Here is a 26,371-nt window from a genome sequence, read left to right on the forward strand (position 1 = left end):
TATACATTGAAAACTGGCTGTTCAAGGCAAGTATCAACAATGTCAACAGAATCTCCAGATGGTAGTAGACCTACAGTACCAATCGGGGTCCACAAACAAAATGAAAAAGTCATCATCAGTGTATAAAAAACAAGAAGAATTTTCTGGGGGCAGTTATGAGTACCAAATTGATAATGGCATATCCAGTTCAGAGGCGAATGTTGGAACTACAGGAACAAGCTCATCTATACCAGTAGGCCTTGATAAATCATAATAATTTTAATAGATCTGCAGATCTAGTGACTTAAATAATTTTCCTAACTATAATGCTCTTGACCCATAAACTGGTTTCAAATTGGGATCCTGGGCAAATATTTTAATTCACTGAGTCGCTATTTTCTTCTTTATCACATATGAGCGCACCTTCGAATACGCAAGTTCAGCATGTGTATTGTACAAAAAACACTTTTGTTTGATTTAATAGACTAAACTTTTGTCTCTTATATAATACAAATGTAGCCAAATAAGGATACACATGACAACTACCTTGCCTCAGTTCATTAACCGCATTGTCATCAGGGCGGGGTAAAGAATTTTTCTCAAATCATGTTTTAAAACTATCACTTTAAATAAGTACATCCATGAAGCATGAAGTGGTAGCACACTTGTTTGCAGTCAAGAGATTTTCAATTGAAATGGCTTCAACATTTCATACTGACGTGAGTTTGCTGATAAAACTATATAATGTGTAATGTTTGGAAATAAGGTTTCTGCAAATGTCATTTGCACATCACTAAGTAAAGTGTTCTGATTTGTTTAGCCCCTATGTAAGTTTACATCACACTTCTAAATTACAAAAAAAAATATTTAGTAATTCATGATATATTTTGAAATACTTGCACTATTATTTACAAGCTGTTTAAATGTTGTATGTTAGGTAAAAAACTGACATCTTACAGCCTTTTTATTTCACAATGATTGTCAGACAGCTCACCTGACAAAAACCTCCAGGATAAGGTATGAAACAATTAGTAAAACTGACATTTGACCTCTGTCCTTAAACAGACAGCAAATGTGTCGGAATAAAAACAAGATTTAAAGTCCTCTTTATTGCTCACTTTTTGAATGCACAGAGCACCTGTTCCTTTCAGCTTAAGTTCACTCACCAGAACGGATGGATGAGTAAATGCCGAAAATAGCTCGACCTGAAAAAATCCGATTCACCATAGTGAGAAGGTGAGTAGATTTTCCGAGGCTTGCCCAGGCATCTGTCAGTGAGAAATTGATAAAGTAATTGGAAATGCTAAGTTCACATTTCCATTGGATAACAAATGCAGCACCTCGCATGAGATCCATTCAAGAATGGATGAACAGTCAGTGATCTCAAGTGAATGGAAACTGGGAGAATTAAGCTCTTGCAACAAGCAAGGTGCAGGAGGTACATTGGTGAACAATTTAAAGGGGGCAAATAATAAAAATACAAAGTTCAACGGCCATCATTACAACATAAGTGTCACATGTCGAGAGCACAACTTCACAATCAAAAGACAGTGGTCAAAACAGGATTCTTCCAAACATATATACTACCTAGAATTAAACATGATATTTTTATCAATAAAGGCTTTTCAAAGTCAAATTCAAATCCAAACAATTCAAATACTAACATTGGAGAACAGGAGGGCAATTAACTGACAGAATTCAGATTCTAGGGGAGTGAGGCAAGGATGCGTCCAGGCCCCTACCCTTGTTCCCCTATATATTAACAACCTAGTGGAAGCTCTCTCCCTAGGGAAATATATATATATACACCTAAACTGCACGGGGCTAGGGAGCTCACACTCCTATTCACCAATGAACCCCTTTTAATTTCCCAGACCTCAATGGGCCTCCAGCAGCTCTTGACTAATTTTAAAGCTTTTTTTTTTAAGCTAAGGGCCACGAAATCTACATTTTGAAAACCAAATGTTCGAGGCATATGGGCTGCAGATGGTACATTTATGAATAGATCGCCATCTGGTGTTGGGCTCGGATGATTGCACTTGTTTTTCTCTTGGAGAAGTCTTTTGTCGTCACGAGACTGATGACTCCTCCTTTGGTTGCTAGTGCGCATGGGCATCGGCTCCATCCTTAAATAGTTTTTTTCCGCCATCGGGTTCGGATGAGGATCGAAGCGCTCCGGATCGACTTCGGGGAAAAAAGTGATATTTTGGCGCGTATTCCCTTTCCAATTCGACGGTATTGTTATTGAACGCGAGTTTACTTCCATCTCGACGCGTTTCGGTGTCAAACAACAAAAGTTACAACTTCTACGTCGACGAGACCGGGAGGCCTATCTCGACGTAGTCCAGCCCGGAGTCCATGGAAAGGACTCCATTCAAAAAATTTCCAACGTGTGGTGCTAAGTTCCCACACAAGGACTTACATGAGGTGTGTAATCTTTGCCTATCACCTGAATACGAATCCAGGGACTGTGCAGCCTGCGCAGCATTCTCCTCCAAGTCGACGATTAGGAACAGTCGAGCCCGAAGACACGAAGTGTCGAGAATGCAGTCAGAGGCAATCCCGGAGCTGTTCGAGGTCCAGCACCCCGAAGAAGAAGAAGATGATGAGGAGGAGTCTGGGTCGGATGTGGACGAGTCTGATGTCGAAGAAATCGACGATCCTCAAACCGTGAGTGACGACGTCCCTTTACCGAAAAACCAACCCCGTTTGGTGTTGACCCCGCCTTCGAGCCCGGTCAGACTACCGAAAAAAGTTTCCGGCGCCCCGCCTTTGGGCCCGGCAACGAAACCGAAACACTCGGCCTCCCACTATGTCGGATCCGAGAAATGATCGACATCGACACCAAAGCTCCATACAAAGGAAGGCTCGCAGTCGAAACATTCCATGTCGAAACCGAAACACGCTTCGACGCCGAAGACTTACTTGACACCGAGAAAATCGGAATCGAGCAAATTCTCGGTACCGAGAAAACAGAACACTGACGGTCAGAAGCAAAGGCACCTTTCGGAACCAAAAATGTCGGTACCGACACAGGAGCATCAGACAGATCCAAAACAAAAGACTTTGTTTATCGATTCGCAAACTGGCAAGGTGGTGACAAAACTACCTAAAAAGAGGAAGAATGAACAGTTGGACGACAAAGCTCCTCCTCCTAAAAAGAGAACAATGGGGACAAATACAACTCCTCCCCTTTCTCCTCAACCTACAGACACACCATCTTCTCCTCTTCCTCACACTCTGCCAGCTATTCCTCCACCTTCTACACCAAGACTATCTACACCTCAGACAGATGTAGAAAATGATACAGGGGAGGGAGAACTTCATGGGGATGACGACACTGCCCCAGATGAAGCAGACCCATGGGAGGATTATAATGCAGGGTCAGATAACGATAACGACCCCAAACTATATCCCTCAACACCCTCACCACCTGATTATAATGCAGGTTTTGCACAGCTAATTAATAGGGCAGCAAAATACCACAAGTTAGATTTACACAAGGAACCTCAAATAGAGGATTTCCTTTTAGAAACACTACCTGCTGCACAAAGTACATCATGAACACTACCTATGCTTAAGGGTCTTCTCAATCACACAGCTGACATATTCAAAGACCCTGTGAGGGCTAGGGTATTAAACCCAAGAATTGATAAAAAATATAAGGCAGCCCCAAAGGACCCAATATTTATCAGGGGACAGGTACCTCTTGACTCGCTAGTAGTCCCAAACGCTCGTAAGAGAGCAAATTCATTAACAGAAGCTTCTCCTCCTGATAAGGAGCCCAAGTTAATAGATGCCTCTGGCAAAAGAGTAGCATCCCAAGCGGCAAACAGCTGGCGCATAGCTAATACACAAGCACTACTTGCACGCTATGATAGAGCTCATTATGATGAGTTAGAAAAACTCATTACACATCTCCCTAAGGAACATCAAAAAAGGGCAGATCAGCTTATACAGGAAGGGAAGATAATAACTAACACTTCCATTAAATGTGCTTTAGACGCAGCAGACACTGCAGCAAGATCCATCAACACCAGTATCATGTTAAGAAGACATGCATGGCTCAGAGTCTCAGGGTTTAAACAAGAAGTACAAACATCATTATTGAACCAGCCTTTTGATGAAAAAACACTTTTTGGCTCACGTACAGACGAGACATTAGAAAAAATGAAAAAAAACACGGAAACGGCTAAATCAATTGGAGCATTGCAACAGCCAAGTCAAAGGGGTTCCTTTCATAGGTCCACCTATAGAGGCGGGTCAAAGAATACAGGCACAAGCCAGCAATCTACCTCTTTTACACCAACATCACCCAGAGGTAATTCAAGAGGCAGTTACAGAGGTAACAACAACAACAACCGCAACTCCCCAACCTCAAAACAGTGACTTCATACAACTCCCCCCAGACCATATAACACCGGTCGGGGGACGTCTATCACAGTTCCTACCTGTCTGGGAAAACATCACATCAGACAGATGGGTAAGACAAATTATCCAACATGGTTATTGCCTAGAACTCACAGCTACCCCACCAAACATCCCACAGCGTCCAATGAGTCAAGATCATCTAAAATTGTTAAAACAGGAAGTACTATTACTGCTAAAAAAACATGCTATAGAGAAGGTTCTACAACATCAACAAGGAACAGGGGTATACTCTCTATACTTCCTAATTCCCAAAAAAGACGGGTCTCAAAGGCCAATACTAGACCTCAGACTTCTCAATGCATACATAAATTCGGAACATTTTCACATGGTCACGCTCCAACAAGTACTTCCTTTACTGAAGAAAGGGGACTTTCTTTCTACACTGGATCTAAAAGATGCTTACTTTCACATCCCAATTCAACAAAGCCCACAGAAAATATCTCAGGTTTGTTGTGGAAGGACAACATTATCAGTTCAAAGTCCTTCCGTTTGGGGTCACAACAGCACCAAGGGTGTTCACAAAATGCCTAGCAGTGGTTGCAGCACACCTAAGAAGACAACAAATACATGTCTTCCCTTACTTGGACGATTGGCTAATAAAAGCCAAATCACAAGAAGAATGTCTTCAAAACACTCAAAAGACCATTCAGTTGCTGCACCAGCTAGGGTTTACGGTGAACTACAAAAAATCCAACCAGCAACCAAACAAAATTCAACCATATCTAGGGGCTACTATAGACACAGAAAGAGCCAAAGTATACCCCAATCCAATCAGGATACAAACAATGCTCACGTTGATCCAAAGATTTCAACCGCAACACTCACTAACAGCATGAGTGTTCATGCAGTTATTAAGGATGATGTCCTCTTGCATACTGCTAATACCATATGCCAGACTACAAATGCGTCCGCTGCAGGAATGTCTAGCAACACAGTGGAATCAGGCTCAAGGTCCGATTATTACAGATCTGGTGTTGGTAGACGACCGCACACATCGCTCTCTGAAGTGGTGGAACACAACAAACATTTCCAAGTGGCGGTCGTTCCTAGAACCGATTCCACAGGCGATACTAACAGCAGATGCATCGCTCGCCGGATGGGGAGCGCATATGGACAAATATACAGTGCAGGAAAGATGGAGGGTACAGCAAAAAAGGCTGTACATCCAATTATCTAGAACTACTAGCAGTGTTCCTAGCATTAAAAGCTTTTCAAATGCACATTCTCAACAAAGCAGTCCTGGTCAGAACAGACAACATGACAGCGATGTATTATATTAAAAAACAGGGGGGGACACACTCCCTCCAACTATCCAGACTAGCGCAGGACGTTTGGAGATGGGCCATTCCTCAAAAGATCTATCAGTTAGCCGAACACCTACCAGGAGTTAAAAATCAGATAGCAGACCTCTTAAGCAGAGAGTCAGAACAAATACACGAATGGGAACTGCACGAACAAATACTGCAGCCATTCTTCCAAAGATGGGGACAACCAGAAATAGATCTATTTGCCACCCATCAGAACGCAAAATGCCAAAACTTCGCATCCAGGTACCCACACCACCTGTCGCAGGGCAATGCGTTATGGATAAATTGGTCCAACAAATTTGCATACGCTTTTCCCCCCTCTCCCACTAATTCCATTAGTGGGTCGAAAACTGCAACAACATTCAATGACAATGATACTAGTAGCACCCACGTTGGCACGAGAGCCGTGGTTCACCACGCTACTGCAACTCTCACAGGTGCCACATCAAAAGTTAGAAATATTACCCATGCACCTTACACAGAACCATGGAGAAATAATGCACCCAGATCCCAAACAATTGAACCTAGCGATCTGGCTCCTGAGGTCATAGAATTTGGATACTTAAATTTACCTCCAAACTGTATGGAAATCATTAAGCAAGCAAAGTGTCCTACCACCAGAGCATGCTATGCAGCAAAGTGGAAGAGGTTTGCTGTATACTGTAACAGTAACAACATCAACCCTCTGGATGCATCCACTAAAGAGATTATTTGCTATTTACTACACTTACAGCAATGTAACCTTGCTTACACATCTATTAGAGTACATCTTGCAGCTATAGCAGCGTACCTACAAAACAGGCAACATCTATCCCTGTTTAAAGTGCCAGCAATAAAAGCTTTCATGGAAGGCCTCAAAAGAGTCATTTCACCAAGACTACCGCCTTCCCCGGTCTGGAATCTCAACATAGTACTCACCAGACTAATGGGACTGCCTTTCGAACCTATGCATAGGTGTGAAATACAATTCCTTACATGGAAGGTAGCCTTTCTTATAGCCATTACTTCACTCAGAAGAGTAAGTGAAATACAGGCATTTACAATACAAGAACCATTCCTACAGTTACACCAAAATAAAGTGGTTCTTAGAACAAACCCAAAATTCTTGCCTAAAGTAATTTCAGCATTCCACATCAATCAACCAGTGGAACTACCAGTCTTCTTTCCAAAACCACAGACGGTAGCAGAAAGGGCCCTACATACATTAGATGTCAGAAGGGCAATATTGTACTACATAGAAAGAACACAAACTTTCAGAAAAACCAAACAACTATTTGTAGAGTTTTCTCCAACACATAAGGGTAATCCTATCTCTAAAGCAGGCATTGCCAGGTAAATTGTAAAATGTATACAAATATGTTACATAAAAGCAAAAAGGACATTAATTGTTCCTCCTAGAGCTCACTCTACACGTAAACTAGGGGCGTCTATGGCATTCTTAGGAAACATTCCTCTAGATGACATATGCAAAGCAGCAACCTGGGTTACACCGCATACCTTCACAAAACACTACTGTGTAGATGTGCAGGCGACACAACAGGCTAGAGTGGGCCAAGCTGTACTAAAAACTTTATTTCAAACTGTTGCAACAGACACTGGTGACCACCGCTAGGGAGGTAACTGCTGTATAGTCTATTCATAAATGTACCATCTGCAGCCCATATGCCTCGAACGGAATATGCTACTTACCAGTATGCATCTGTTCTTGGCATAGAGGACTGCAGAGTGGTACATGCCCTCCCAGCCTCCCCGGAAACCTGTGTCTGTTCCAACACTATCTTATTCAGATACACTTACATGGGCATTTCTATCTGTATTCTATCATACTTCTCCATCTAACCCTACTATGGCAAAACAATCTAAGGATGGAGCCGATGCCCATGCGCACTAGCAACCAAAGGAGGAGTCATCAGTCTTGTGACGACAAAAGACTTCTCCAAGAGAAAAACGAGTGCAATTATCCGAGCCCAACACCAGATGGCGATCTCTTCATAAATGTACCACTCTGCAGCCCTCTATGCCAAGAACAGATGCATACTAGTAAGTAGCATATTCCTTATGGCTCTTAGACCACACAAAACATTTAAGCAGCTATCTTTCTGGTAAATGAAAACCTGGGATTAGTATCTAGATTTGAGGACCCGAGCATAATGTTCGAGAGTAAATTGTTGTGGTCTGCACACATAGAGAAAAGAAGGGTTGTGACTCAAAACCAGGATTCAGCAATAGACAGGAGGTGCCAGGGAACAATATCGAGAGCTTTTCTCTCGGCTCTTGAACACTAAAACTAAAGGCCCATTTAGCCACGTTGTACGGGGCAGAACTTTAGGGATATGCTAATTTAGATATTCTCATCATAAGCAAAAACAAGTTTGTCCGCTCACTACTCCATCTCCCATCGAGCACTCCCTTAATACCGATGTTCTATGATGTCAACATAAAAAGAGTGGGAGAAGTAGCCAGAATAAGGCCCCTTTTGTATTGGCTGAGGCTCTGGAGCAAGGTAGAGTTTAGGCCATACTGGATGGCTGTTGAGAAAGTGTTGGTCTTCAACAAAGCCCTGGCTTTTCCCTGGTTCAAATATGTCCACCAGTGTTTTGAAAAATTGGACCTTGGATCGATTTGGTCAGATCCCCCCTCTTTGGAGGCTTCTTCTCAGTTGCCGCTAAACATCTTTATTAGGATCACATATACACTAGTCTTTTTTTGCAGTTCGTTACGTGGTAGGCTGACAGATCAATTTCTGTCTATCAAGGATCGCCCATTTTATGAAACCTTTCTTGACCTCCCATTCCAGCAACTAGCAAAAACCTTCTATTTAAAATTCGCTATGATACACTGGAACTGGGGTCATTTACTGCTCTATGGAATTTGAACAGGAGTGTTGTTCACTCATCCGTATGCACTATGTGCTCGCTAGCTGCAAGTGAATCCATACACCATGTATTATTTTTCTGTCCAGCATACGCATAGCCTAGAGGGAAATGGATACGCCTACTCTGTTTGTATTATGGCTTCCGCAGATACCAGGAGGCAATGACAATCTTGAAGGACAACTCAACTATTTACATTGTCTTTGCTCTAAGCAAGTTCTTATTTATGGCCGGATTATTAAGGAAAGCAAAAGGTCTTAAACTCAAGCTTAGGCCAAAATGGGCTGCTTATACAGATCACCGAGTCTGACTCTGTTTTTAGGTGGGGTTACTGGACCTGCTCCACTTTCTTTTTCTTTTTCATTTTGTGATTTTATTGTTTTTAAGAGAGTTAAGCTATGTCAGGTCTTAGTGATCTCAGTTGGTCTTAACAATTTTGTAACATTGAATTTAAATCATTGTTTTAGAGTGTGCAGGTTTTATGGAATTAATTGTCCGAAATAAACTTTTACTTGCTCCGAAAAAAATACTAACAGGCAGCACAATAGCGATTTTCTACCTGAACAAGCAGAGACCGGTAATTTCATATCCTTTGTCAAGATTATCTAAAAATAAATTGACATTGGGCCATTGCAAGAAACATTGTCTTTCTTTACAGTTTACTAACAGGATGAGAAAAAAATCAAGCTGTTTTCTTCAGTGTCAGTCAGGTACTTCCTCAAATGGAATTAAAAAAGGACATTGTAAAAGATAAATTTACTAAATGGAGAACACCAGGAATAGATTTATTTGCAATAAAAGAAAATACAAAATGCTCCAGCCAGTCACTTTCAACCACAGTCATTTTGGTATTCTTTTCTACCAATACATCTGATTCCAAAAGTAATCAACTAGTTCAAAACATTAAAAAACGTATTCAGTGTCACTATTGTGGGCTCTGCAGATATGGTTCTCACTAGTAACACAACTAGCTCAACAGAATGCAATAATACCTGTAGTGAGACAAGTTTTGCCATTGCAGTATGGAATTATATATCACCCCGGTTATCAGAGCCCACGTTTAGCAACATGGCTCCGGAAGTATTAAAATGTCAAATTTTGGATCTTCCGCGGAATTGTATGGAAGCCAATAAACTAGGAAACTATCAACTCGAAAATGTTACGCAGCAAAATAGTGCAGACACTTAAACTGGTGTTTGAAAAAAATGATGTGGAAACAAAAGGAGATCAATCCGTGTTGGTAGAATATCTTATGTATAGCTAGGCATTTTAAGTATGCCTTTGTCAATTATTGCATCAAACACAGGAGGAATAAATGACATTTAAGTGTGGGTCTTTTCAATTATACAGTGATTAATGGAAGGAGCAAAGAAGCTATATTCTCTTAGTACTAACAACACTACCTCTTGAACCAGCACAGAAGAATGAGGTGAATCTCCTTAGTTAGAAAAAGTCTATTTTCAAACACTTCATTACGTATAGTAAGTGGATTTGCAAGCACGGTAAATAGATGAAGAATATTTGTCGGTATACAAATATTAGGTGGTTATGAGAAAATCTACCCAAGATTTATTCTTAAAATTGTGTATCACCTTAACATCAACTGATCTATCCAAAGTTCTGCATTTGTACAGACGCTTTCAAATGCGGCTGTTACATCCCCTTGATGTTAGAAGAGCCATGATGTGTTATTGGTAAAACACAAAAATATTAGAAAAACGAATCTGTTTTTCGTAGTGCTTGCTTCTTTTAGGTTTGCCTGTTTCAAAATTGTCGGTTACTAAATTGATTGTGCAGAGAATACAAATTCCTTACACATTAGCCAATAAAACGCTAGTAACAAACCAAAAGCACTTTCACTGTGAAAGAGAGAGCAACCTTAGTCATTTTAGCTATTGTGTGCCACGTTGTCAATACATACAGTCACAAAACAGTGCATAAATATTGAGTCACAATCAGAAGTAATTGTAGACGAGACTACAATAAAACGTTTTGTTTATGGTGATGCCCTGCCCTAAAACCCTCCTCCACATGGTGGCAGTATTACTACAAAATCTATGCACAGCGTACGAATCTAGAAGTGGACTCAAGCTCTTAAAAGATAAGTTACTTATATGTACACAGTTATTTTGCAGCTTGGGATTTTTCTAGATCAGTGATACTCAAAGTACAGCCTGGGGGCTACATGCGGCCCTCCTGACATTTACATGCGGCTCCCTGATCAACCAGCTCTGGGCTGCTGGTCATTTGACTCAGCACGAACATTAAAAAGATGTTAAATATAAAGGCAAGCCTACATTTAAAGGTTAATTGAAGTTAAAGAAAGGCATATAATGTGATGCGGTCTCTCAAAATTCAAACGATGTGCATTAACATGCAGAACCATTTCACCTTAGCACATCAGATTAAATCACTGCATTGAGAAGAATCTTTTTAAAGTGATAGTTTTCAAATATGAATTTAGAAGCATTTCTTTAGCAGCCTGACTCTCTTCTATGTTCACATACTGTGTATAGATTTTGTAGTGGTATTTCTGCCTTCTGCAGTAGAGGTATTACTAAGCATAGGTTGAAACCTCACTAGTAGCTGTAGGAAGCTGTATTTTTATACAGTATACCAAAAGGATGTACACTTTGGAAAGAGTCCAGGTATTGTCTTAAAAGGGGACAGGGGCTTGCTCTGGCAATTTCAAGGTACTCATCTAGGGGGTAGTGTGGGCAAGCAGTCTTAGTCTTTTCAAAGAGGAGTTTTAGACATTTGCAAATACACACATATTGAATACAAATGGTGCACACAAATATATATATATATATATATATATATATATCAGTCCAGGTTCCGAGTAGATATCAGAGCCAGAGGTCAGGACCTCAAGAACACCTCGTATCCAGCAATCCAAAATAGCCTCGAATAAGCAATACAACCAACAATGGAACAGGGAAGACGTTTTAATATAGGATGACGCGTTTCACTCTGCAAGAGAGCTTGTTCACATATATTTAGGCACCAGAATCAATACGATCAGGTAAGTACATTTCTAGGTAGAAACACTTGCCATTTTCAGAAGTAGACTGCAATTTTATCCTGCGGGAGAAAAAAACAAATATGGCATACAGGTAGAGTGCAGCAACTTACTTGACCAATCTCATGGACTTCAGGTGAGTGAGGGGCAAGGTCCAAGGCAACACCAGCAGGTCACCTCCAGCGGCAGCATGGTGGCCGGGTGCAGTGGTGCAATACAGCGTTGGGTGCCTAGTGTTAGTCTATGAAGTATCGCTCTTCTTGAAAACGAGGCTGTAGGTTTGGACTCGGAGGCTAGTCGGGCGGAACCAATAGGGAGGCCCAGGCCTCACATTGCTCGGGGACATGGAGACACCTTTGGTCCTCTTCTCCAGGGGAGATGGGTGTAAAGATGTCTTAAGGCATCAGGTTTTCGTCACCGGGAAACCTCACAGTCAAGGAGGCCTGCAGACAGAGGTTGCAAGCGTCACTAGTGAATCCACAGTGGGTAAGGCCAAGGTGGGCTTTGTCTTTGCAGGGCCATTGACCCACTTCAGCTTGGGCTAGATGGCACTGCTGCAGTGGTGCTTTCCATTGTTGGGTTTTTGGCAGTCCAAAAGTCCTCTCAGGTCTTTCTGGATGCCTGCAGGATGCAGGGAAGCAGCTCTGCTGCTCCACAGGAGCTCCTGGTTCGTGGACGAAGTGCTGGTAGGTTCCTCAGGCTTTGGAGAGATAGCAGCTGCAGGCCATCTTTGACGTAACTGTCTAAGTCAGCAGACAGGCCGGCAGGGTTGGCGCCAAGTCAGTGGCTGGTTGTTCTGTTCTTGCTTCTTGCGACTCTTCACGTCCGTCGTCTTTCAGGTCGGCAGAATTTGCACTTCTCGTGCCAGGGGCTCCCCTAAATACTGAGTTTAGAGGTTTTAGGGGAGTGTAGGGTAGTAGCTATTTGGCTACCTACCTCTGGGGTCACTACGCCCCCTATATGACCACTTCCTGTGGGAAGCGGGCATAACTCTGTCCCAGAGGTCCTAAGTTTGACATTACCAAGATGGCAGACTCTGAAATTTCTTATTCACTTTAGGTAGCGCACCTTATGGGTGGAACACGCCACTCTATCAATTTTACCGCCTTGTCCAGCTGCTGTATGGGCCCTGGTCAAGGGGGTTTGGCATCCTCTCCTGTGGATACCAAAGACACTCGGCTCTTTGAAGCTCCCTGCCTTGGCATGCTAACTCGTAGGTCATCCTGTTAAAAGGGGCAGTAAACACCTTCTGCCCGGGCAGGCTTTGTAACTTCCTGACCTCCCGAGATCAAGGGCCCTCACACCTGGGAGGCAGAAACTAGTCTGTGGTTGCAGGCTGGCTAAGACCAGTCTGGGAGCAGACCAGTAGTTGGTAGGTTTTCAGGGAGCACCTTTATGGTGCCCTCTGGGTGCATGAATGAATAAATCCACATTCTGGAATCAGTGTGGCAATATTAATACGAGATGTTTGATACCAAACATTTCTGGTTTCAGTGAAGCCATCATATTGCTGGGGAACTTGTTTTCAGCAGTGTACAGCACATGTACTTAAATGGCTTCCCTGTTCACTTGTAGTATCTAAGAATTGACTTCGACATCATGGGGCATATCTGCTCATTTAGATATGCCCACACATGTAGTATAGTGCACCCTGCCTTGGCTCTGTAAGGCCTGCTGTAGGGCAGATATACCTATACTGCATGTAATGTCTGTGGGCATGGCACACAGGGATATGCGCCATGTCGTGTTTTCACTTTTGTCTATACTAAGATACACAGTCTGTATGTGTTTGGTGAAGGGTCCCTTAGGATGGCATAATTCGTGCTGCAGCCCTTGGGGACCCTCTTTGGACTCCTTGCCCTAGATAACAGGGGTCATATTACTAGGGACTTACAGAGAGTGCTAAAGGTATTGCCAATTGGGGAAACAATGGTGCGATTTTGGGAAAGAGATCTGGCACTTGGGACCTGGTTAGCAGGAAGTCAGTGCACTCCCAGTCAAAACCACGTCAAATACCAGTCAAAAAGTGGAGTTGAACATGTCAAAAAGGGGTACTATCCCACAGTAGCTTCCATTGTTTCCTGAAACAGTAGTTTATTGAATAGTGTTGACTGTACTGCTTTAGTAGCCCTCTTTTCCCTACAGTAACGTTGCTTCTTGGCGGGTTACTTGCTGCCTAATACAGATCCTGTCCCCACCTCTCTCAAGGTGCAAAACAGATGGATATAATAAAGACACGCCTTTTTGTTGAAAATACCTCCTCCTTAGTAAAGATGTGAGAACGATTGCCATCACATATAGTATACATTAGCTAGAAACCTGTTCCAAATTGCTTCCTACAACAAAATACAAACATAGTTATTAAAATGTTAAGAAACTTGATATCCCAATGCCAGATACTTCAAAACAAACTGCCCCATCTTCTAGATCCACTAAATGCTGTTGCACTAATAAGTGTACCCCATCTACTCTTTGAGCATGTCTTTTCTCTGCAAGAAGTAGAACGTTGTTTTATTGTTACATGGGCTGCCCGAGCCGGTATGCACACCGCCTTGCCAGGGAGAAGACAAGCAGTGTTAGATGCTAATCACAAGAATATATTTGCTGAAACAAATGTGTTAAAAACTGAAGTCTGGTCCTAGCTCAGATGTGTTAAACAATTGAACATCACAAGTTATGGCTACAAACATGCAGAATAGAATCAATAACTCATGCCAGCCAGCATGTTGTCTTGATAGCTTTTCTCTTTGTTTGCACACCATTGGCAAATCATTTTTTGAGCATAGTGGGCGACGTGGTTTATGGTGTACGTTATGTGCAGTCATAACCATATGTTGCATTTGACCCAGAACCATAAATACGTTTTTGTTTACTTTTTTTTTTTAATGCTGTACTTAATTTCTAATCCGTGAGGGCAGGCTTTGCACGCAACCTACATATCCCTCGCTGTGTACCGCATTTGGGTATTTCCAGCGGAGTTGGGCGCAACAATGGCATATGTTTTGGGTGCACTTGGAGGGAAGGGGCAGTGGAGGTCTTGGGGCTCCCCATGCAGCCCCAACCATTTGGGTATGTTGGAGGTACCCCGGTTAGATACCGGGGAACCCACTTTAAAAAACAAAAATAATAAATGAGCGTCAAGAAGAGCCCCATAATGTCCTGGGGCTTTTTTCAGTTATTCTTTTTATTGCTGGTGGTGTCCTTAGAAGAGGCAGGGGCACCACCAACCATTTATTTTGATGTTGTGAGAGGGCCTCAGGGAGTGCTGCAGCCCCACAGCAAAATTACAACAAAAAAACACAGTAAGTCTCCTGGGTCATTTAACCCATGATCCCCAGGAGGGTTTACAATATTTTTTGAAGCATTCTAAGGTATAGTTGTATGATCTTTAGATGAAGTGCAGGGACCCCATGTGGTGTTTCACTTTGTGGCCTGACAAGTGTTTAAAAAAAAGAGAAAATCTGACATGTTGATAATTTTTTTAAAAGGTTTTATTAAAATTATTTTATGACATTCACTTTTATTAAACATTGCAACATGTGCATTTATAAAATATATATCTGATTATAGGTATTGTTGACATTTTGATAAAGATAATAGGTCTGCTTTATATATGTTGATGTGCTATAACTCATAGGGGCTCACGTTATAGTTAATTAAGGGCATGAGTTCTTGTTATTTGAGATGACTATGTGGTGAATTTAAGTGGTTTTGTTATTTTAAAACAGTATGTTTTATTGAAAATTTCACCTAACAATAATGCCCCTTTAACTGTTGTTTTTTTTAGTATATATATATGAGCGAGAGAGAGAGAAATGCCACTTAAGCTTAAAAATATCTATTTGCAAATAACAATTTGTATTGCTGTTTTTTTGCATTAGGTGATGATTTGGACAAGTTACTGGAGCGCATACAGCAGAGAAGAGGAGATAATGTTGTTGTTCCATTTAATGGAGATGTGAATGATTGTTTGTCTGCTCAGGAGGCGTCTGTCATGGTTCCTACTCAGAGCACAGGTAAGAGTTGCCACAAATGGGCCGTTTGTAGTGATAGGTGTTATTTAGTACTAGTGACCCACAGGTTTGCAACATGGATATGTTATTATGGCTTAGGTATACATGCTATGCATATCCAACCCGTCCATGTAGTGGTTAGCTTGGAAAAGTGCACAGTTTCTCTAAAATGTTTTAGTATGCAGACAACTAAAGTTTCCCAAAGCCTCCTTATTCATCCCATTCTTTAGGTTTATTTTTCCACCATCAGATTTGAACATGAGTACAAAAAACTGGAGAACTATAGGAGCAGGAAATCAAGAGACTTTAAAAATCTGGCATTTCTTTCATTTTTTTAAATTTAAGGTAAAATACTGCACGAGGAGCTTTCACAGTGGTATGCCAAAGAGGTAGTGCTTCAAACAGACTTCTCTAATCGCAAATGCAGTCATTTTTGCCATAAGATTCAAAGTATCAGGAGCCCCAGAACACTCATTGAAAGTAATTGAGGCAGTCTGTAGTGGAAGAAATGGAAGAAGTACTCCCAGGCAAAGAAATAGAGGTGGCTTCTGAAGAGGAGTTGCTTGAAGTAAAATGAAGACGTTGACTTAACCCGAATTAGCATTCTGGTCACAAGGGAGGATTAGGTTTTTCAGAGGAATAGCCCCATTATGATAATCTTTAATATTCCTAGTATTACTCATCCTGGCACAGTCATCACTAATGAGAATAAACCCACTTCATTGTAAAATCCCAACCATCCATACTGATTGCCATAAAGAGGCTGTCCTGCCAGAGGTTGGAGAGTTGGTCATAATGATTGTAACAAGGTTGAGTACAACTAGAAGGAATGACGATGACTGATAGGTAACCAGCCAATTGTGTTTACTGCCCTCATCCCAGTTATGACCTGCGAGGAACACCATCTATGTACCAATGCAACCCAAGAATTTAACGAAGCATAGAGCATAGAAACGTATTTGTGACAGATGGAACTTTTTTTAAATTAATTTTACTATTTTCTATTTCATTAGTAAGACAAAACAATAAGCAAGCAAATATATTTGCTTGTCCATCACACCAGTAATATGAGTGTTTGACGGCATGTGTGGCTATAGATGCACATGCTCGGCATAATCCTGCCATCTAGTGTAGGATCCGGATGTGTGCAAGTTGTTTTTCTTCGAAGAAGTCCCTCGAGTCAAGAGGTAAAGTTTAGCTGAGACTGCCTAATAATGTTATATCTGAAAGAAACCCGTAGTGATAGATTCCTTACCTTAGAATTATCCCCAGGCGTCAGACTGGATCTGGAAAGCTTTCGTCAGCAGTACACCTGCGCGTCGGAAGGTGGCGTTGTGCGACTCCGGGTCCGTCGCTGGCATCGTGGTCGCCAAGATGATGTCACGGCAGCTACCTAGATGCCACCCTCGCGCGCTGATGTCAGTTCTGTACACGACTTTCCACGCCAGGAACGCAGAGCCATGCAAGATACTGACCACAGGTGCATTGAAACTAGGGCCCTGAAAGGGATGACCTTAACCCTAGAAATCAGTTCGTAGAACGGGGAGAATGGGTGGGGCAGTAAGGAATCTATAACTAACTAATGTTTCTTACAGATATACATCATTACCAAAGGTAACTAACTCTTTCATCTGAAAGAAACAAGTAGTGATAGATTCCTTACCTTAGAATAGATGCCACAGCAATACCAACCTTGGTGGTGGGTCTGCGAACCGACATCACACCAGGAAGTACCGGAGAATAGAACGGCCAAAGAAGCCGTCTCTCCGGACTTGGCTGTCCAGGCAATAGTGCTTAGTAAAAGTGTGCAATGAGGCCCACGTAGCTGCCTGACAGATGTCTTGTAAGGGGACACCATGTCAACACCGTAGTCGCAGCCGTCGCCCTGGTGGAATGGGCGTGCAGCCCCACGGGAGGCTCCTTTTTTTCTTTAGAGAATAACATGCTTTAACACACAAGACGAACCATCAGGAGATAGTCCGCTTGTGTACGGCCCGACCTTTCTTGGTGCCTACGTAGCCAACAAAGAGCTGGTCATCCACACGTAACTGTTGTGTGCAATTCAGGTAAAATGAGAGACGTTGAGCCTCTCTTCCTCTCTGGAAGGAGGCGGAAAGAACGTGGGCAAAGTGATGGTCTACCCGATGTGAAAGGCAGTGAAAACCTTTGGCAGAAAGAATGGACGTGTTCTTATCACAACCTTGTCCGGATGGTCTGACAGAAAAGGAGGTTTACAAGAAAGAGCCTGGAGCACACACGCTCTCCTAGCAGTGGTTATGGCAACCAGGAAAGCAGTCTTCAAAGTTAACAAACGAAGAGGACAGTTGTGAAGAGGCTCAAAGGGAGCGCACATCAAATATGTAAGAACCAGGTTCAAGTTCCACTGTGGCATTACGAAGGGAATAGGAGGGAAAAGAGGAGTAATGCCTTTGAGGAATCTATTTACAACAGGGGACTTGAAAAGAGAGGGCTGATTAGGAAGCCTAAAAAAGGCTGAAATAGCAGAAAGGTAGCCCTTGATAGTGCCCAGAGCAGAGCCCTGCAGGGCCAAAGAAAGAAGGAATAGAAGGACCTCTGAAAGAGGAGCAGAGCGGGGGTCCACAGCCTTTGCTGTGCACCATGCCACAAACGTGTTTCACCTGCAGGGTATACCAACTTAATGGAGGGACGCCTGGCTGCCAGAATGACATCACAGACTTCAGGAGGCAAGTTGAAAACTCAATCTCCACGCTAAGAGGTGGAGACTGGACAAGTTCGGGTGAAGGACTGCCCCCCCCCCCCCCCCCTGCTGCTGCGACAGGAGATCCTCCCGAAGTGGCAGTCGGATCGGGGTAATGATAGTCCTACTGAGTAGCTCGGGATACCAAAATCTTCGAGCCCAGTCTGGAGCCACAAGAATGACTTGGGCCTAGTCGCGCCTGCTCTTCTTCAGCACTCTGGATATAAGTGGTATAGGCGGAAAGGCATACAACAGACCGCAACTCCACTTGCGACGAAAAGTGTCGCCTAGCTAATGCCGTCTTGGAAATTCCAACGCGCAGAACTGCTGACATTGGGCGTTCTCTTCGGTGACAAATAGATCTAACCAAGGCTCTCCCCACTGTTGAAAGTGACCTTGCGCCTCGTCCGAGTGAAGACGCCATTCATGATCCATCATGCACCTGCGTCTGAGTTCATCTGCCCTGGCGTTCAGTGAACCTGTCAAGTGTTGAACCATCAGGGAAATGCCCTGAAGTTCCAGCCATGTCCAGAGGTGCAGGCCCTCCTGACATAGGGTCCAAAACCCCCACCCTGCCCTGTTTGTTGCAGTACCACATGGCGGTGGTGTTTTCTGTGAACACCTGCACTACTCTCCCCTTGACGGAGGTAAGGAATGCCTTCAGTGCAAGTCAGATCGCCCAAGCTCCAGAAGGTTGATATGGAGCCTGGACTCCGCCGGAGACCAGAGGCCTCTCATCTGCACCTCTTCCATGTGCCCACCCCCATCCTAGTAGGGACGCATCCGTCACTACTGTGTGCTCCGGTTGGGGAAGGGAAAGGGATATGCCATTAACCCAATGCCGGTTCGTGAGCCACCACTGCAGCGGTTGTGCAGTGCCCTCCGAGATCTGGACATAATGGGACAGGTTCCCCCGATGCTGCGCCCACTGGAACTTCAGGTCCCACTGCAGAGTACGCATATGCCATCTGGCATGAGTGACCAGCAGGATGCAGGAGGCCCTGAGGCCCAGCAGCCTCAGGGTCATCCTGACCAAAAGCCAGGATAGAGGCTGAAAGATCGTAATCATAGGCTGAATATCCTGGACTCGCCGTTCGGGAGGATAGGCCCGAAATTGTGTCGTATTGAACGCTCTGATGAAGAGGAGCTTCTGAGAGGGAATCAGATGTGACATCAGCACATTAATGGAGAACCCCAGCAAATGCAGGAGGTTGTCCATAGTCTGGAGGTGGGAGACGACTGTCCGGGGCGAGCCCGCCTTCAACAGCCAGTCGAAATAGGGGAAGACTGGAACCCCTGATCTGCGCACATGAGCTGCGACCACCGCCATCACCTTCATGAACGCCCGAGGAGCGCTGGTAAGGCCAAAGGGGAGCACAGTAAACAAAGTGCTTGTGGCCTACCATGAACCTCAGGTAACGCCTTTGGGCCGGCAGGACGGGGATTTAGAAATATGCGTCCTGCAGGTCCAACTCTACCATCCAGTCTCCAGGGTCGAGGGCCGAGGGCAAACAAGACCTGAGCCAGAGTTAACATCTTGAACTTCTCCTTCCGGAGGAAGCGATTGACATCCCTGAGGTCCAAGATAGGAAGCAGGCCCTTATCCTTCTTGGGCACCAGAAAGTAGTGGGAATAACAACCACGTCCTACTTTTTGTGCAGGAACACGCTCGATGGCCCCCTTGGCCAATAGGGACGTGATTGCCTGTTAAAGAAGTGCCAAATGGTCCATGCAATGCGGTGGTACTGGGGTGGCATGGCTGGAAGGGTAGTCTCGAAGGGGAGGAAGTAGCTTCTTCGGACTATTTGTAAAACCCACCTGTCCGAAGTGATGGTGCGCCAGTGGGGGAGGTGATGGTGAATCCTGCCACCCACTGGCGTTTGATGGGCCTGAAAGACCGGACTAGGAAGGTTTGGAGGCAGTGGTGGCCGGGGTGGAGGTAGACTGACCAGCCCGCTGGCCCCCTGACCCGCCTCAGCGGATCCCACATCCGCGCTGAGACTGTTGGTGCGCAGGCCTGTGGCTCTGAAGCCAACGTGTCAGGCTTCCCTTACGTGGCCAAAGAAAGGAGGAAAAAGCAGAAGGCGGGGGAGGGCGCGTGGCGGAAAGGCCCAAGGACTTGGCCGTAGCCCGCAAGTCCTTAAAGCGCTCCAACGCCCTATCTGCTTTATTGCCAAAAAGGCGAACGCCTTCAAAGAACATGCCCATCAGCGTGTTCTGGACATCCCCCAAAAACCCAGTTGTCCTCAGCCAGGAGTGGCGACGGAACGCCACTTTTGTGGAAATTGCTCAGTCCAGCGAGTCGGCGGTGTCAAGGCCACATCGAATAGTGAACTTAGGTGCATCTCTCCCTTCAGCAATAGCTTCAGAGAGCACTGTCTGGGCCTCTTCCGGACACTGAAGCAGCACTTGCGCCACCGTATCTCACAAAGAGTGTGAATAACGGGCCAAGTGGCATGGAGTGTTCACAGACCGCAGCCCTGAACTGGCGGAAGGAAAAATCTTCTTACCGACCTGCTCCAATTTCTTGGATTCCCTGTCCGGGGGTGCGGTAGGGAATACGCTTTGGGACACAGAGGCTTGGACAACCAAGCTTTCAGGGGTGGTGTGTTGGGAAAGTAAAATGGGGTCGCCCGGTCCTGGGCGATGGTGTCAGGCCACGTTCCTTTCATCAAGGATACCCTGTGTTGGGCCTGCACCAGGTGCCTAAAAGAACATCTGAAAGGGCATCATTAAAAGGCAGCAGTGGCTCCGCAGAGGTAGCCGCCGGCAGGAGCACTTCTGTCAGGAGGTTAGTCCTGAGGGCCAATGTAGGGAGTTCGAGGTGGAGAGCCTCGGCCACCCTACGCAACACCACTGCGTAACTTGCACCCTCCTCCATAGCCACGGTAGGAGGAGTTGACATGCCAAGTCAGGAGAGGTGTCGAAACCTCTGGCATTCCCCAGTTCCTCTGCCCAGTCCGGGTCAAACTAACACTGTGCTGTGAGAGGGTCCTCCGACCTCTCTCAGTCCTCCCCTTCCTCCGAAGGCTGATGAACAGGCCGAAAATAAGGAGACTGGACATAGGGGTAGAAAACTAATGTTTCTTACAGATATATCGTTATCGAAGGTAAGTAACTTGTACGACAGAGTCTCTCCAGAACTGAAAACCTCCAGGGGTGAAAATGAGAGGATACATGAGGATTCGTCACCAAGGGTATAGAGACCGAGAGCTCAGGAGAGGATACCAGGACTAAAATAGAATCACCAGGATTGTCGACTGTGATCCCTGGCTAACAACTTGGGAATTGGTGGTAGGAGTGGGGAGACTTAAAGGAGTTTCTAAGGGCAAGCAGCCAACAACCCATCCTTACCCTTGCTCCCAAGGCTGCAACCATGGAGCAAAAGAGATGAACCTGAACTTTATGCTCAGTAGATCCGCTTGAATATTGTCTACCCCTCCTTATGTGAATCTCTTTCAAGGTAAATAGTTGGGATTCTGCCAAAAATCCCCATGGATTTGCCACATCCTCTGAAGTGTTGAATTCAGATCCCCTCTCCCTCTGATGATGCACATACGACACAGACTCCATGTTGTCTGATATTATCAAATCATGATACGCCTGCACATGCTGATAGAACAATCTCAGTGATTTGAGCAATGCGCACAGCTCTTTCAATATGAAAGAATGATGAGCCTCCATCACAGACAATTTCCCATGGAGTATTATACCCTCCAACGTAGCCACCCAGGCAAGGGAACCAGCACCTGTAGTAACAATCCTTGGAGGGTTTGGATGCAACAGAAGTCCCTTTCTACATATTGGAGACATCCAGCCACCACTGAAGTTAGGCTTTGATCTCTGGAGCTACCGAGCATTGTAGTCTTGTGAAACGGGGATCCAACTTTTCATGCAAACACATTTGTGAAGAGCAACTTGGATGGAAGTGTTCACAAAGGAATGCTTGTAGGAATTATCGAGACCAGCTCAGATTGTTCCAGATAGACTTTTCTGTGAAAGGCGCTCTTAGTTGGAAAGCTGCAGGGGGCAATCTTGATTTTAGTGAATCTGTCTTCGGTCCTTTAGGAAGGGAGTAACTACTACTTCATTTATGTGCCCACAGGATCAGCTCTTGCCAGAATGAAGTCCCTATTGTTTCCTTATGGCAAAGGCACAATTAATAAAACTTTCCACCTTTCTTGTAGCGTGCATCCTGACAGGCAAGGTAAAAGCTTTCCATTTCCTGCAGTATATTGGTAATGCTGACTTTACCCCTGCTATAAAGAACCGAGTGCCGTATGCACATTGTGGACTAATTTCTGGTACATCCAAAAGTTACATCATTGTTGCACCTTTCGTAGGTTAGGATATTAATCTTCCAAAATGCAAGTGCATTTCAAGTGAAGTTTGGAAGCACTATACCGTTTCACAGTATTAGATAGAAATACTTGAAAGTCAATGCAGCAACATCAAAACATTTATATTTTCAGCTTTAACCTATTTTGGTACATAGAACATTCGGAACCTCATCCAAGGGAATGCATATGGCTGGTTAAGGCGGGAGGACCCCGGAGATGCTTCATGTTTACTGCCCATTATTTTCAAACATGATGCATTATATTATTAATTCTCATTTTAGTTTTGAAGCCATTTCCATTTTAATTCACTTTTTTAAATACTGGAAAGCGTACTAGTTTTTATGTAAGCAAAGAGACCACAATTTATATCACACTAACATTTTGGGAGCAACTCTCCTGTCTTCAACATTTTCTTTGTTTTAAAATTATCTTACCCAATACATGAAGTTACGCTGTGCTGTAATGGAATTTGTGATGTGTTGCTGATTCTAAATGCACTCACTGTATTTATGGACATATTTTGCATTATTCTTGTTTGTGTATATTTGTCTTTAAATGTTCTTGCACTAAGTTGATAGATTCTTCTACTCAAATTCTTGTTTTATGGAGCACTTGATTGTGGCACCTTTTCGTAGTGTGCTCTTTCTAATTACCTTGTAAACTGGTTTTGGTTTTCTCACAAAAATAATAATCTGATTGTTCTCTTTGTCTAGTTCAGGATGTCGAGAGCTTCCAAATCTATCAGCCACAGCTTGTGATTGCAAGGAAGCTTTTGTCACAAGTGTGCGCCATCGCCGACAGCAGCAGCCAGAGTCTGGATCTGGCTCGCTTCAGCAAAGTGGATTTCCTGATTCTGGTCTCTCGTTCTGAAGTCTTGGTTCAGCAAACACTTCAAAGGATTCAGCAGTCAGGTAAATAAGAGAAATCATGGACTGTAGGCTAATAAATGGGCATAAGAAAAGCAGATTTATATCTAATTTCATCCTCCTTTCATGGTACCAGCTACCATTTTATATCCCAAACACAAAGTTTTCATCCATGTTTTTAATTCGAATGAGACAAAATGTTTGTTGTTGCAGGACTCCTTGCAGACTTGAGTTTAGAAGAGAGAAGTATGGCTTGCCAGAAGGCAGAAAAATACATTCTGCGGCTTGACGGCGACATCCAGACCAAGTTTGAAGGCTTCATGAGAAGAGTTAAACAGAATCCATACACGCTATTTGTTTTAATTCATGACAACTCCCACGTTGACCTAACAAGGCAAGTGTTTTAAAGGTGCGAGTCTTGGGGCGATTGAGGTTGGAGTGGGTATACTGGTAGAAACATACTGTGTCCATTAAATGGAGAGAGGCTGCTTTAAAAAAAGGGTTTCCTGTTTAGGAAGACATCGGGTGAGTAAGCAGTGGTCCTCAGGCCCACGTCTTGTTTCTCCTTAGGCCGCCAACAAGATTCCACATAAAGGATCAGTTACCACCCAAATCAAACTGATCAAAGGTTTGCAATGACAATTGCAATCAAAAACCACTATGCCTTTCCAGCTTAGAAGTGGGACGCTCCTTTCTTGCCCCCCTCCTGTTTGTGTCTGGATTGGGTTGCAAACACCCTTGTACGAGTCAGAAAGACTTTTCCAGCTTGTAAAGGAGCACTTGTAAAAAGTCCTTTTGCAGTCGCACACCCTGTGTTTTGGGGTTTTGTAGGGTTAATGAGCCCAAAAATGTTTGTATCCCAGGACCAAAAACCAGTATCCAAACTTAAGTAGAACAACGCTAAAATGCATATGCAAAATGCCAAGTTGCTCTTAGAGCTTCATTTTATAAAATATTTGCACTGCTTTTTGATGTCACATAATAAACTCATGGGCGTGGTGAACAGGTGACTTCTTATCACTCTCACAACTCCGTCCCTCGTTTCCCCTTTACAAATTGTTTATCAGTTGCATTTCTTCAGTTAGTTCAATTGACGTAAACCTTAACTAAAACTCTCAAGATGCACTAGTATGTTCAGTAAAAGACCTACTGTTACATGCCCACAAGAGATTGAATTGCTACACGGATGTAAGATCCTTGAGGCTCTCGGTGATGTTAAATAAAGTTATTAAACTTGGAGTGGGGCTGAATCCAGCAATGCAGGGCCTTGCCTCCTCTTTTATACTGTCCACTCTTGAGTTTGTTGGTTGTTAAAGTGTTTGTGTCAAGAGTTTTAATCACTCCCTTAATTTCTGGTTGATGAACAATAGCTTTTGAGTTACTGTGAAAATTGAGCTAAATAGCTATTTTTTAGAAATGGTTCAAATTGTTCTTTTTTGGGGGGTGTCTTTTTAAACTTATCAATGGGCATATTTTATTGAGCAGTCAGTGATGTTTGTCTGGTCGTCTATCCTATTGAAATACCCTCTCTAAAGCCTGAGGAGCCTTTTAAGCCTCTGATTCTTTGTTTTGTAAATCCTGCTGCTTGTGTGATCCAAGAACATGAAGGATTAGACCATGTTGATGAGGGCTCGTTCCATCCACGAGAGAGCTGCATTCAAGATCTCGATGCTGGTAAGCCAGTTACGCAAGGGCTAGAAATAGCAAGTTGTAGAAGCTGCGGGGAATGATTTCTTCTGCCACTCTACATCTTCGCCTCTACTGACACAGCTGCATACTCCTCAAGTGCACTACCGGAGTATAATACCCGCTCCACTTTTCTACTGTATTGTTAGGTTGGGCCGAGTGGAGCCCTGATTAACTGCGAGTCTGGATTTAGTTAGCCTCTTTTGACCTTTTGTATGCTATGTTATATTTTTGGGGCTGTCAGTGTTTATTTTTGGTAATTGTAGATATTTAGATATGGTTTGTCTCCTCGTCAGTCCTCTGCTGCAGTATGCCTACCATACTGTTCCCTGCTGCACTTAACTCCATATCAGACATGGTTGTTGGCTGATGAACGGTTTGCATTGTGCATCCTCGTCAAGTTGAAAAATGCTGTGTGCGTGCCTGCATATGTGCATTGCACAATGTCGCTTGAGAAACGTAGTCAAAAACGTTCTGGCTAAACACTTGCCGAACTCGGGCCTCTTAGATCCTCACCCCCTTCACTGCACTATTAATAAGATCGATCTGTTTGTCTATCTGTCTGTTTTGTGTCATATAAAGGTGTACCTAGTACATCCTCATGATGTATGTGTACAGTATGGGAATGAGGCCCTTGTGTCAAGGGAAGTGCTGCTGCAATGTTTGTACCAGGTCTGTGCCAACATTTGAGAAAATGTCTTGACACAAAGATGTCCGCTGTCAAGTAGTAATATATTAGTAATATATTGTTTTCATATTTATCTGTACTCTAGCGGGATCAAGCACACTGTCATCAGTTCCCAGGAGCACAAAGTTGACGGAGATCTATCTCTTGTAATCTCTTAACTTACTTTAGAATTCTTGATAAACTCTGCAATAAGATCATACATTTTTTTCAGATTTGGCAGTTCATCTTCAAAACAAATCTGAATAAAGTTTACGTTGGTGTAGGTTTCCCGAAGTTTCCAGATTGAGACATCTCAGCACCCATGAACCACATAACTGCTGACTCGTCTTTGGACTTGCCCATCTTTGGTCATTTATTGGTGACATTTTGGAATTCCAAAGGTTGATTTGTAAATGCATTTCTGTTTACAAGCCTTAAGCGTTCTTGACAAAGATCTCTCTAAAAATG

General features: G+C 43.6%; 1 protein-coding gene across 6 annotated transcripts in view; it reads left to right on the forward strand.

Annotated features, from left to right (window-relative positions):
• The window catches only part of GREB1L (GREB1 like retinoic acid receptor coactivator), a 558,043-nt gene that overhangs the window by 394,538 nt on the left and 137,134 nt on the right, over positions 1 to 26,371 (forward strand). For all 6 annotated transcript variants that reach the window (XM_086965622.1, XM_086965621.1, XM_086965624.1 and 3 more), the window contains 3 exons: positions 15,494 to 15,628; positions 23,398 to 23,595; positions 23,764 to 23,944. In XM_086965622.1, coding sequence (XP_086821748.1) covers positions 15,494 to 15,628; positions 23,398 to 23,595; positions 23,764 to 23,944 — 514 coding nt within the window. The remainder of the gene's footprint in view (positions 1 to 15,493; positions 15,629 to 23,397; positions 23,596 to 23,763; positions 23,945 to 26,371) is intronic.

Source organism: Lissotriton vulgaris, chromosome 4_1 (assembly GCF_964263255.1).
Source record: "Lissotriton vulgaris chromosome 4_1, aLisVul1.2, whole genome shotgun sequence".
Classification (NCBI taxonomy): Eukaryota; Metazoa; Chordata; class Amphibia; order Caudata; family Salamandridae; genus Lissotriton; species Lissotriton vulgaris.